Consider the following 13,871-nt stretch of genomic DNA (forward strand, 5'->3'; position numbering starts at 1 on the left):
GGCTCTTTTGCCCAATGCACTTAAAATTATTTTTATTCAAACTCAGCTTCATTTATGGCTTCTGTACACCAATGCTGATCCATTTTAAGGCTGATACTTTCTTCAAAATAATCAGGTTGCTCCTGTATATCCTTGTAGCATTTCTGTTAATGCTAATGTAAATAAATTTTCTAACCTAGCTTCCATTTATTGAACACCTGCTAAAAATTAAGAATTGTGCCAAACATCCTATATGTTATTTCTAGTTCTACACAACCATACTACAGAAACGAGTATGATTATCTAGATATTATAGATAAGGAAGGTGACAATCAAAGAGGCTAAGTAATTTTTCTACGCTCATAGAGCTGACATTTGAACACAATTCAAACTGACTCCAAAATTGATGCTCTTTCACATTACTTGATCTCAATTTCTGGGTTACGTTGAAAGGCATATGACAATATAAAAAAAACATAGTTAACATGGTTTATGAAACCCAAAGTAGTCAATATTTAAATTCAAATACGTATATTTTCCCTCACTACTCACAGTGTATTAAGGATACAAATAAGAGTATATGTGAGGGCTGGGCACAGTGACTCACACCTGTAATCCCAGCACTTTGGGAGGCCGAGGCGGGCAGATCACCTGAGGTTGGGAGTTCGAGACCAGCCTGACCAACATGGAGAAACCCCATCTCTACTAAAAAAAAAAAAAAATACAAACAAAATTAGACGGGCGTGGTGGTGCATGCCTATAATCCCAGCTACTCGGGAGGCTGAGGCAGGAGAATCGCTTGAACCTGGGAGGCGGAGAATGCAGTGAGCCGAGATCATGCCATTGCTCTCCAGACTGGGCAACAAGAGCGAAACTCCGTCTCAAAAAAAAAAAGAGTATATGTGAAAATACTTCATAAATTATAAAGCTATATACTGAACAGCAGGTGAATAGTAAGTAATATGGTAAACAATAGGCATAATAGTTTTTAAAATCAACATTTTAAAAGGTAAGCCTCAGATGATAAGCTTTTTTAAATAGGGCTTTTCTGGATTTTTTGGTTAGCTATCAAATATCTCAATATATTTCTCACAGAATGTTTTAATGTGTATTAGCAAATATTTATAAGGTCCCACAAAAATTTATTACCATTTTTATTTTAAGTTAATAATCTTTTTAGGCCCCTGAATAAACACATTACTAAAAGACCAGACTCTCTAAGCCATTAGCAACCAACTATAGGCAGACCAAACAAACAGGGATGTTTTTAGGAAGGAAACCTAAAATTAAAATACATGGACACATTTTTGAAAAATAGCAAATTTAACCCAATGCCTTAAACCAGCCATGTTAGAAATATAATTTAATATTTCACTTACTTGAAGATGACTAGCAATTAGAGTCCAATCATCAGTTCCATGTTGTTCAACCAACTTCTTTAATTTATCGTCCTATTAAAACAGTACGAAAATTAAAAAGCTTTCCCCCATCCTTTTCCTCTACCCCTAAATATAGGTAACTCTCCAGTTATATTAAGGAGCATCTGGTAACCATAGAATAACTAAAGCTATCCACTATAATACAAATTCCTCCATTTATTATACTGTTTCTGTAAGTCCCAATGTCATCTATTATTCATGTCTCCGGCTGAAGAAAAAGAATGTACAGTTAATTGATGCATACCTTTTCTCATATTTTGTTTTTAAATCTTTCATAACAACGGTAGTGTTTTTTTTGTTTTTGAGATGGAGGCTCTCTCTGTCACCCAGGCTGAAGTGCAGTGGTGTAATCTCGGCTCACTGCAACCCTCTGCCTCCCAGGTTCAAGCGATCCTCCTGCCTCAGCCTCCCAAGTAGGATTAGGATTACAGACACATGCCACCACACCAGGCTAATTTTTGTATTTTTAGTAGAGACAGGGTTTCATCACGTTGGCCAGGCTGGTCTTGAACTCCTGACCTCAAGTGATCCGCCCATCTCGGTCTCCCAAAGTGCTGGGATTACAGGCATGAGCCACCATACCCGGCTGTATAACTATAGTAATATTAATCCATAAATACATGTAAGAAACTAGTAAACTTTGTCAGATAATAACCTCATCCCTTGTCCATTTTACTCTGTTCCAGAGCTTCTTCAGTCCTTTTTGTTGTGGTACTTCATAATCATGATCGGCATACTGAAGGTCGTCATCCTCATCCTCACTACAAAAAAAAAAAACACAATTTGTGAAATCAAGAATTTTATTTAAATTTGTAAATTCAATCATTGAACCTGTGTGTGCAGGTATGACTGGAGAAATCATACAGACTACAAGATGCATTCACAATGAGACTATTCAAAGTATAAAAAATTAAGAGTCAGACAATGGGGTGGGGTGTGGTACTTTTTTTTTTTTTGAGACAGAGTCTTGCTCTGTCGCTCCGGCTGGAGTGCAGAGGCACTATGTTGGTTCACTGAGAGCTCCACCTCACAGGTTCACGCCATTCTCCTGCCTCAGCCTCTGGAGTAGCTGGGACTACAGGTGCCCGCCGCTACACCCGGCTAATTTTTTTGTTTTTTTAGTAGAGACAGGGTTTCACCGTGTTAACCAGGATGGTCTCAATCTCCTGACCTCGTGATCCACCCACCTCGGCCTCCCAAAGTTTTGAGAGTACAGGCGTGAACCACCGCGCCCGGCCTGGAGCTATACTTCATACTGACACCAAACACATGGGGTTGGATATGCCACTATGAGAAAAATCATAATCTTGTATGTCATGCTAAGGAATTTGACCTTTACTCTTCATTTGACCTTTATTCTAAAGAGTTAAAGAACTTAAACACAGCAAAAGACAAAAGACAAATATCTTGTGTTTTTGAAAAATCAATGACAAGAGTGTGGTGAAATTGAAAAAGAAAAACCAATTAGTAAACTTCACAACAACCCAAGCAAGAAATTATTGGGGCCTGACAAATGGTAATGGAATATAAACCACAGCCAATTAAAAGACACAATAGAAGTGATCCAATTAACAATACCAACAACAAAAAATTTTTAACATCTAAAAATAATTTTAACATACAAGCTAAAGGTACAGTAAGTGACAAGACACTATTGTGAGACACAGAAGTCTTGAACAAATGGAAAAACATTCTGACTTTTTTTTTTCCAGAGAGCGTCTCAGCTTGCTCTGTCGCCCAGGCTGGAGTGCAGTGGCACAATCACAGCTCACTGTAGCCTTGAACTCCCAGGCTCAGGCAATCCTCATGCACCATCATGCCCAGCTAATTCTTTCTATTTTTTGTAGAGATAGGGTTTTGCCATGTTGCTCCACCCCCAAGGCTGGTCTTGAACTCCTAAGCTCAAGTGATCCTCCTGCCTCAGCCTCCCAAATCCCACGCTTGGGATTACAGGCATGCATCACCATCCCCAGCCTTCTGACCACATTCTTGGATAAGAAAACAATATTATAGATATGTCCATTCTCTAATTTAGGGAGATGTCCATTCTCCCTAATTCATAAATTTAAATGAAATGAATAAAAATACCAATAGATTTTGGGAGAGAATCAGACAAGCTGAATCTACAATTCATATGAAAAAAATCAAGAAGAATAGAGAGAAAAGTTTTAAAAAAATAATAATCAGAGAATTACCACCGCCCAATATCAAAACACACTGTAAAGAAATAAAACAGAATGGTACTACCACACGAACAAACACATAGATAAATGGAACAGAACAGAACATTCAGGAAAGAAAAAAAACCCACATGGAATTTGGTAAATTATAACAGTAATATTTCAAATCAGTGGAGTAAAGGTAGACTTTTCAATAAATGATGTTAAGACACTGGAAGATGGGCCGGGCTTGGACACCTGTAATCCCAGCACTTTGGGAGGCTGAGACGAGCAGATCATTTGAGGTCAGGAGTTCGAGACCAGCCTGACCAACATGGCAAAACCCTGTCTCTACTAAAATTGCAAAAATTAGCTGGGTGTGGTGGTACATGCCTGTAATCCCAGCTACCTGGGAGGCTGAAGCAGGAGAATTGCTTGCACCCAGTGAGCCAAGACTGCACCACTGCACTCCAGCCTAGGCAACAGAGTGAACCTCCGTTTCAAAAAACAAAGATGGTGTCCTACTTTACAATAAAATAAACGAGTGAAGCAATTATTTACATTTTTTAAATGAAACCATAATAGTACTATAAAAATAGAAAAAAAAAGTCTACTTTTCATATGCTTGAGCAGAAGAGAGGTAAATATGACAAAAATCTGGAAGTCATAAAATAGATCAACCACGGTAATGACAGTGGGAAATGAAAGAAATATATGACACTGAGAGATATTTAAAAAGCAGAGAAGAAAGGATTTTGCAACTGACAGATGAGGAACACGGAAGGAGGAATTAAGGATGACTCCAAAGTTTCTGGCTTTGAAAACATAAGTAGAGCTATTTACTATGGAAAATGAGAGAAGAAGAAACAGAACTTTGGGAGGGAGAAGAAAATGGGGAGAGTATGTATAGTTGGGGACTGTTTTCAAGGTACTTGAAAAATACACAGGTGGATGTCTGGAACAGCACTTCCCAACAGAGATATAATGCAAGTCACATATGTAATTTTCTAGTAGCCACATTTTTTTAAAAAAGAGAAATAAGTGAAATGCACTTCAATAGTCAGTATTCTTTAGCTTAATATATCAAAAATATAATCATTTCAACATGTAATCAATATAAAAAAGTATAAATGAAACATTTTACATATTTTTTTCTTACTAAAGTAGAAATCTGGTGTGTATTTTGTAGTTAGAGTTCATTACAATTCAGACTAGCCACCGTTCAAGAGCTCAATAGCCACATGTGACTAGTGGCTATCCTATGAGGCAGAGCAGACCTAGAAGGCAAATGAGCACGTGGACCTGCTCAAATACAAGGTCTAGGGTAGAGATGCAGTTTCGGCCAGCATACAAAGAATAGTTGAGGGCACAGGATGACCCAAGGAAAATTAATAAAGTAAGGAAGGGGCCAAAGTCAGAATCTGAGTTTTTGATGGAGTAAAAAAAGAAAAAGCAATTTTAAAGAATAAACCCCCATAAAAAAGGGCAAGCCTTAATGATAAACTGAATTAGAAGGCCAGGCGCTGTGGCTCACACCTATAATCCCAGCACTTTGGGAGGCTGAGGCAGGCAGATCACCTGAGGTCAGGAGTTCAAGACCAGCCTGGCCAACATGGTGAAACTCTATCTCTACTAAAAATATAAAAATTAGCTGGGCATGATGGTGGGTGCCTATAATCCCAGCTACTTGGGAGGTTGAGGCGGGAGAATCACTTGAACCTGGGAGGTAGAGGTTACAGTGAGCCGAGATCACATCATTGCACTCCAGCCTGGGTGACAGAGCGAGACTCCGTCTCTATAAATAAATAAATAAACAAACAAACAAACAAACAAACAAACTGAATTAGAGGATTCTGAGTAGGCTGTGGACTGAACAAAGTCATGGCATCTGAAAATAACACAGTCTAACACTTACTTAAAACTCTCTAAGTACCAGACATTATGGTAGTCTATGAAATTTTTCTCTTAATGCCCCACAACCGGAAGAGGGGAATATTATCATTATTCCTATTTCACAGAATAGGAAACTTTGACTTAGAAATGTAACCTCTTGCCCACAGTCACTACTTAACCACTATACTACAACATACTGGAAAAATAGGGGGAAAGTGCTAGGAAGCTGGAAAATACTAAAGACAACCTTAAGTTCATCTTGGAATCAGAACAAGGTTCTGGTTCTAACTTAATGACTCACTCTGTAACCATGAACACGTTAACCTCTCAGGGATTTAGTTTACTTGTTTGTAAAATGATAGTAATACCACCTACCTTATAGTGCTGCTTTAAGGATAAAATTAAATGAGAAAACATACATAACACCTCACACAGCACATGGCACAGAAAGGTGCCTCAATATTAGTATTACGTGCATAGGCTGATCACCTAATAGTATTCAAAATTATTTTTGCCTTACTAGATTCAACTCTTTCTCAAAAATTCATTCTGATTTCAAACAGCAAAAGTCTGAAGATTTGTTTAACCTTACTCTAACATAGTTAAGCGCAGCAAGTAGTTTCTAATATCTATGTAAGTTAGTAATTTTAATCTTACAAAATTGAAAAATGAAGGCCCAGATTTAATATATACTGTCTATAGATCCTTTGCAGGAATGTCTAACTTCCATTGACTTGTCAATTCCATTGGAACAAAATTCTTCATATTTGACCAAGCAAAACACCAAGATTCTTCCATTCCCCTATGATCTGCTTCTACAGTTCAATGCACTTCACTAGTCCAATGTTCTCTCTCCCTGAAGCCATTGTCTATTTGTAACAATAATCCACCAGTCATCCTTTCATATATGGCTGTTTTGTTTTGTTTCTTTTTTGAGATGGAGTCTTGCTCTGTCGCCCAGGCTGGAGGGGCAGTGGCACAATCTCGGCTCACTGCCACCTCCACCCCCCCAGTTCAAGCAATTCTCCTTCCTCAGCCTCCCAAGTAGAAGGAATTACAGGTGCCTGCCATCATGCTTGGCTAATTTTTGTATTTTTTTAGTAGAGACCGGGTTTCACCCTGTTGGCCAGGCTGGTCTCAAATTCCTGACCTCAGGTGATCAGCCAACCTTGGCCTCTCAAACTGTTGGGATTACAGGTGTGAGCCACCACGCCCGGCCCACATATGGTTGTTTTATTAAATTATGTTTAAAAAAAAAAAAAAAAACCCCTCTACAGGCTTGATTAAATACCTGATACGTGCAGCCATTTTCAGCTATCAGAAATATCACCTGATTGGCCAAGATTAAATTGTTAAATTCAACATCTTCAGGGTCCAATGACTTCATAAATTTCTAAGAAAGCTACCGAATCAGATAAAACACCACACTGTAGCTTTCTGTCCTATTTGTGTGTACTAAGAGCACCTACCTTTCTTCTTTTTAATGTTTATCACATTTGCCAACGTCCACATCCAAAAAGTAAGCTCATGAGTGCAGACCATGTCTATCACGTTCACCTCTCAGGACTAAGCACAGTACCTGCCACTCAAATATTTGTAAAACTAATGAACAATCTTCCCTAACCTTCCAACTCCACCAAGTGCTCCATATTCCAAAATTATCTCACTCCTTTCCAACCCAACCAAAACTTCCACCTTCTTCAATACATGTGATCTCAAAGTGGATCTAAGAAAGAAAATGTTTTAACAAATGAAAATACCTCTAGGAAGAGGCAAAAGGCATTCTCATTTGTTAAAAGAATTTCAAAACCCTAAAAAACACCTCCAAGTGGTAGAATTTTAAGAAGCAGAACCTGCTGAAACATTTTTAAATATTCAACACCAGAAAAGGTCCTTTGAAGGTTATCTACCGTACTGTTTAACCTTTCTTAGAAATGCCACCAGCAACATTACCACTTCCTGACACCCCAAATAGCCCTCAGGCATGCTTTCCACATGGTCTCTTTCTTTTCCTCCCTCTCTTCAGACCCCCAAAGTTTCCATAACAGCGTATTTGAGACTGCTTTAAAATACAAGTTATTTCTAAGTCAAAATATTTTTTACCTTGGGAATTTGCCCATATAAATCTTGAGTATTCACAAAACTATCTACGTCACATTTAATCTATACAAAACCCACTTTAAGATTCTTACAAAATATTTTAAGGATATGAGTCCAAAAACATTATTTTGGTCAAAAACACGAGTTTCCAAAGAGTAATTTTCCTAAAAACTTTTTCATTTTAACTGTAAAATTTTGCCCCTTACTTTTTACCCACACACTTTATTGTGAGAAATTTCTATTTCTACATGAGGTTTCATTCTCTGTTTTGCATTTCAGCATGGTCATCAGTTTCAGACACTGAGTTATACAGCCCATTCAATGTTCAGTAAGCTGGGCTTTTTGAATGGGTAAGTGTGAGGGAGCAAGTAGAATTCTTAGAATTATTTACCACTGGGACTTTCCTAGAGTCCACCTCCTTCTTAGTTATGGCATCAAGTTATTTCTACATATATGTGAGTATTGAAAAAACAATGTTAACTTTCAAATACATATAACCAAAAAAAAGATCCTAGATATGTATCAACATCACTAGCTACAAAGAAAGATGCCTGAGAATGCCTATAATTTGCAAAGAAAACAGGGAAAGGATAAAACCCCACAAATCACTGCACCAATATCCCACTTTCACCATTTAACAATGAAAAAGTCCCATCACTGAAAAATGATTAGACATCATCAAAATGGATCTGTTCTGTCTACTTTTATATAATCTTTTGACATTTCTGTATTATAGCAATCAATGCAGATAATATGTAATAATTTAATAAAATTGGCTTCCTACTATGTAGTTAAATAAACCATTTCTAGCCTAGTGTAATTATCTAGAAGATAGCAAAATAAAGTGACATTATTTCTCTAGTCACAAAGCAATAATAGATTAATTCAGTCTTTGACTCTCCAACCCAGGACTTGGTTTCCAGAATGATTCTGCTAGTTTTCTTAAGTCAAAGAAAATATTTATTTGATAAATGTCTAATACATAACCAAACAACTATATTCAAATGGAAACAGTTTCAAAGATTGTGAAGTAAAGGGATTAGGGTGATTATGAAACAGTCAAAGGAAGCACACAAAAAAATTTATAACTCATTAGGCCAGGAAAATAGTTAAGAGTAACATTGGGGTGCAAGCTAACAGGACATGATACTCATGACTTTGTGAAATAATACCCACTTGAAATAATTCACATGTGATGTTAAGATAAAACGTTTAGAAGTTCAATTTTAGAGGATAACAATTATATCACTTAAACCAGTAAATGAGGTATTCCAAGGAGGAAACTGAAGTTTTAAAAAAATTTTTATTCTAAAAGAAAGAGAAATACCGGTTCTATAAAATTTGCTCTAGTAAAATTGCATCAAGTTGATAATATTTTAAATCACAAATTAACTCAAGTCCGAAATCTTTATCACAGACAAAAAAATATATCTTTATTATACAATCTTGAGGACAAGTCCAATCATATTCAAGGTATGAAAATTTACCAGGTTGATTTAATAAAGTGAAATTAGGCCACCCAGTGGTTAATATGATGTACTGCATACATGAATATTTTATTTCCAAATCTGAACTGTGCAAGCCAGCATTATTATAGTAAGACAAATTTCACTTTACATAACCTTTGATCACTATTAATAGCAATACTAAAGACAGTTCTACCTAGTAATTCCATAAACAAAAACAATGTGAGAAAATTTCTATTTCATTAGTATGTATATGCTTTTAAATGAGAAAAGATTACAAAATGTCCTCAAATATATATATTAAAGTTAGAAACTACCTTACAGACCATAAAATCCAAACTCCATACATTAACTAGATGAAAAACTGAGGCAGAGTTTACCAGCTTCCCCAAACAGTATTGCCAGTTAATGACAAGACCGATTAAAAGATCAGTTCTCATATTTCAGTATAATTTCATCCCCACCCATTTTGCTGGAAACAACACAGTAAAATTGGTTCCTACACACACACATCTACATAACATTGAAAAAACATCTTCTATTTCAAGAGCTGGCTTTTATCTTTTCAGGTTAGTGTAGTCATAGGCCATCCCAAGCATAAATACTTTAATCTGTTACTAGTAAGCAGGTTTCTAAATGACTTTTTTAAAGTTTACTTTAAAGGGTAAAACTGACTTTTGAATCTAAAATTAATTATGTATATATAAATATGCTTAAAAGTCAAATATATATTAATAACATATATATTAATGTTAGTATTGCCTGTAAATTGTCATTGCAATTCCCAGTGGGACGTAAAATTATTTAAAGTCACAATACAAATGAGTCTTCCTTTATGTAAATCTAGAGGAGAGATACTACAGCTATCTTAAAGGTCAAAACAGCTAACGTCCTGCAGTTGTTTCACACTTGAGGTAACACTTAGTTTTCTACTCTTAGGTTTTCTTTTTTCTTTTTTTTTTCAGATCACATAGGAAACGTATATTACAGGATTTATGCCTATGCTCTTAGGCAAAACTTTTATATAGCAAAGTATAGTTTTCACTTGACCGCTTAAATGGTTGTATACTGGAGATCTCAAATTACAACCTGAAGTAACTTAATTATTTCTTTTCCCTTTCAGCTATAAATTGAGTTCAAATATATTAAGATACTTAGCTAAAAGGCAAGAGAGATTTTTCCCAATGACTACATTATTTTTGCTTCAAAACAATTCACACTCTATCTTCTTTTGTTTTTGGTGGAAGCACAAAAGCAGAGCATCTACTATCGTCTAAGATATGTAAATCATATTTACGTATGCAAGAAATGTAATTTAGAGTATGAAACACATTCAAGTATGAAGACTTAAGAGATACATCATTCAGAGATGATAATTTCTCCCCACATCCTCTATCTGTATACTCCCAGGGACAGTGTAGCTTCACCCCACATTTAATTACTCGAGATTTGACTCTTCAAATCACTCTATCATGTTTAAATTAACTTACACAACTGGCAAGGGATAAATGTCAAAAGTACAATATTTAGATTTCAAGCTCACAGTATTCTCAATAAAACAACTTATATAGGCAAACTAACATTAAGTTATTTCTCCTTTGTCTATTATTATGAAACATACACTTCATACATATGAAATTGACAGAAAACCCTTTGGGGAGGGGAAGGTTCTGACATTTAAACATTCATGTCTAGTCATAATTTTAATTTAACTAAATGCTGATGACAGAATTAGCCAAGAAAGTGTTTCAAATAAGATTAACAGCAATACTGATAAGTAGATATCACACATTAATAAACTTGTTACTGAGTTAACATATTCAACTGTCATCTTATTTTTACATTTTTTTATATTTAAAAATTCAAAAAGCCTAAACCAGTACTTCAGCAATCATAATTACAAGAGGTTTAAATATATATCTTTTCTGAAGATTGATGTTAATTGGGTCCTTGAAGTTCTAGAGGGGTGGTTCTTTCCTGGGTGATTTTGTCCCCCAAAAGATATCTGGCAATGTCTGGAGACATTTTTACTGTCATGACTGAGGGAAGTGGAGTGTTCCTATCTCTACTGGGTAGAAGCCAGGGATGCTGCTAAACATCTCCCCATTACAAGAATTATCTGGCCCAAGATGTCAATAGTGCAAAGGTTGAAAACAGTTTTAGAGGGGTCTGTGTATACATTTATATCATCTCATGGGTTTGTCCTATAACTTAGTACAAAACTAGTAAGTTTACCGGGACTTAAGGATTTCTGCAGAAGCATCCTGCACACAGCAGATATTTAACAGACAAAGCAAAAAACAATTATGTATAGTTACTGCCAATTTTTAGCAGAACTCTGCAGTGAATGACCCCCATTACTAAATTTCAACTTAGGAAACACATCTCTAGTTAAGATTTTGGGGCTGTGGATCTAGATAAAAAAAAATTTGGAAATTCTGCCAAACATCTTTTCAGGTTTATCTGATAATGCTGAAAATCAGAAGACACCCTATATTTTTGTTATCTAAGCAATCACTCCACATAATTTATGAGTAGCTGCTGTAACGGCATGTAAACAAAAAGTAGACACATAAATTCATCCTAGCACATTTTCCAGGCAAAGGTGGAAAAAAGTGCTTTACCTCTGTGCAACACTTAGGTACGGTCAGAGTCAAACACAGACACTCAAAATATTAAGTGAATCAAACACATTGTTTTATTTTAAGATCAAGCTACTAGTTGTTACTACTAGTTGTTACTATGTGACATGGTCCCAATAGAGGATATTAAAATATACATATATACATAAAGCTGAGAATATGGGTATGGAAATTACAGAAAACATCGAAAAGGTCCGCTCAGCTATTCCCCAGAGGATTTTCCACAACGTTTCAAGATAGCTAGGTTGGCAGAGGGGTGGCTGCCCAGGTTCACCACGGAGTTCCTATTTTGACTGTACTGTCGTTCAGAAAAGAGTCGCCCGAACACCATTTTCAAGTCCTCCTGGCAGGACACAGCCAGTTTTCTCTGCGTAGCGAACTCCCTAAAAGCGCTCGACTTACCTGGCAAGAAACCTGCCTCGAAGAAGTGGCAGCGTGAGGTCAGGAGTCTGGACACGCACTGTGGGGAGAGCCACGGAGAAACCTGGGCATCTCGTACGTCCCGCGCCTCAAACACCCTGGTCCCCAACTCTCCACACGTCGCGGCTGCGCTCCGGCCATCGAGGCCAAGCGGCCGCGGGCACGCGGGAATAAAAACCTCTGCCCTCGCCGGGGAGGGCCTTATGGCGGGAGGGGGCAGCGGGATAGGAAAGAGAATCTAAGCCGAGACGGCGCCGACAGGCCTGAGCGAAAGGGGTGCCACCCACCTGCGCGACCTCTTCGCCATCCTCCAAGTACCGCATAGGAGCGGGCTGGGCGGGGACGCGGGTCAGCCTCCTCCAGCCTCCGGCAAATGCTCCTTCTCCCTGATCCTCCAGCCGCTTCCCTCGCTCCCTCTGGAGACTGCCGAGTGCGGAACGCACGTCCTCGACAGGGCAGGACGGAGGGACAGCGGGGGCGGACTGCGACCCGCCCCCGACCCCGGCCCGCAGCGCCGCTCTTAGCCCCGGCCCGGCCCTGCCAGGGATGCCCCCAACATGTCAGGAGGCGCGATCCCGCCCTCCGCCGGCTTCTCCAGTCGCTTGTCAGCCTCCCCGCCCCGGTCCCAGACCGGCTCCGCCACACGCGCCGACCCTTCCCTCTCCCCGCAGCTAGCAGTTCTGCAGCGATCGCAGTCTCCTGCAGGGTTTTGTCCGCACCGCCGAATCTCGCGCCCAGCCTCCCTCAGGAGCCGCCGTTTGAATCTGCGCACGCGGCCCTGAACCCCATTGGCTGTGGGGACCGCACGCGGAGGAGCGGGGGCGGGGCGGGGAGAGCGCGCGCGGCTGAGGGCGGGGCTGGGGAGCTGGAAGCTGGGACTGGAACTCGCGGGAGTCGGGGAACGAGCCCGGAGCCAGGGGGTGGGGCCGCGGGTGGGGCCGCGGGTGGGGCATGCGGGCCGAGCTGTCACAGGACCCGGAACGCGCCGAGAGGCGCACCGCGCGGGGCCTGCTGGGAGAGCAAGTTCCTGCGCTAGCCGAGGAGCGGGTCCGGAAGCGGCGCTGGAGCGGGTCCGGAAGCGGGCGGTGGAGCCGTCCAGCTGCCCCAAACTTCTTAGGGTGAGCGGACTGAGTTTCTGGCGGGGTGGGTGGTCCCGCGGCCCAGTGTGGGAACGTCTCCGCAGCCTCGCCTCGGCCACAGCTCCTCGCTCCTTAGGTGTCTTCCGTCTCACTAGTTAGGAGGCGCGATTTTCAGACTTGAGACAAACCTAACCATAAATTTGCGCTGCCGTTATTTTTTAAGCAAAAATGTGAGCTATTTTTACCCAGACATCATAGCCACGAGAGTGACGAAGACTGGCAGGAAACCAAATATCACCTGTTTTCCTCAAAAAGCAGCTGAAGCGTGACAAGTGAAAAAAGTTCCTAGCGGGAGACGTGCTTGGAACGGGAGATAATCCGTGTCTACCGCTGGTCCTCAAGGTGCTTAATTTTGTGTCCGCTCTACGGGAAATAACGTGCGGCGGCGGAGAAGCCCAGATTGGAGAATAACCCGTGAAGACAACAGTGGACTGAGCATTTCGTCCAGATGAATGAGCATGGTAGTTAAGTGTAGAAGACGACCTTCTTTCCTCTGGAGAGACCGGGGAGGGGGGAACCACCGGAGGAGTTTCTAGCGGTTGCAGCTACTAAGTTCCAGTCTAATAACTACGAACTGTTCATTTCAAGTAGCATTAAAGTAGATTTGCTACAGTGACAATTAGACTTGGCTAAG

General features: G+C 39.7%; 1 protein-coding gene across 2 annotated transcripts in view; it reads right to left on the minus strand.

Annotated features, from left to right (window-relative positions):
- Nucleotides 1-12,782, minus strand: part of MYBL1 (MYB proto-oncogene like 1) — a 48,794-nt gene extending 36,012 nt beyond the window's left edge. For both annotated transcript variants that reach the window (XM_008000779.3, XM_008000778.3), the window contains exons 1-3: nt 12,386-12,782; nt 2,074-2,179; nt 1,359-1,430 (exon numbers count right to left, since the gene is read on the minus strand). In XM_008000779.3, coding sequence (XP_007998970.1) covers nt 1,359-1,430; nt 2,074-2,179; nt 12,386-12,405 — 198 coding nt within the window. In that variant the 5' untranslated portion in view covers nt 12,406-12,782. The remainder of the gene's footprint in view (nt 1-1,358; nt 1,431-2,073; nt 2,180-12,385) is intronic.
- Nucleotides 12,783-13,871: the final 1,089 nt, after the last annotated feature.

The sequence above is a fragment of the Chlorocebus sabaeus genome, chromosome 8 (assembly GCF_047675955.1).
Source record: "Chlorocebus sabaeus isolate Y175 chromosome 8, mChlSab1.0.hap1, whole genome shotgun sequence".
In the NCBI taxonomy this organism is placed as follows: domain Eukaryota; kingdom Metazoa; phylum Chordata; class Mammalia; order Primates; family Cercopithecidae; genus Chlorocebus; species Chlorocebus sabaeus.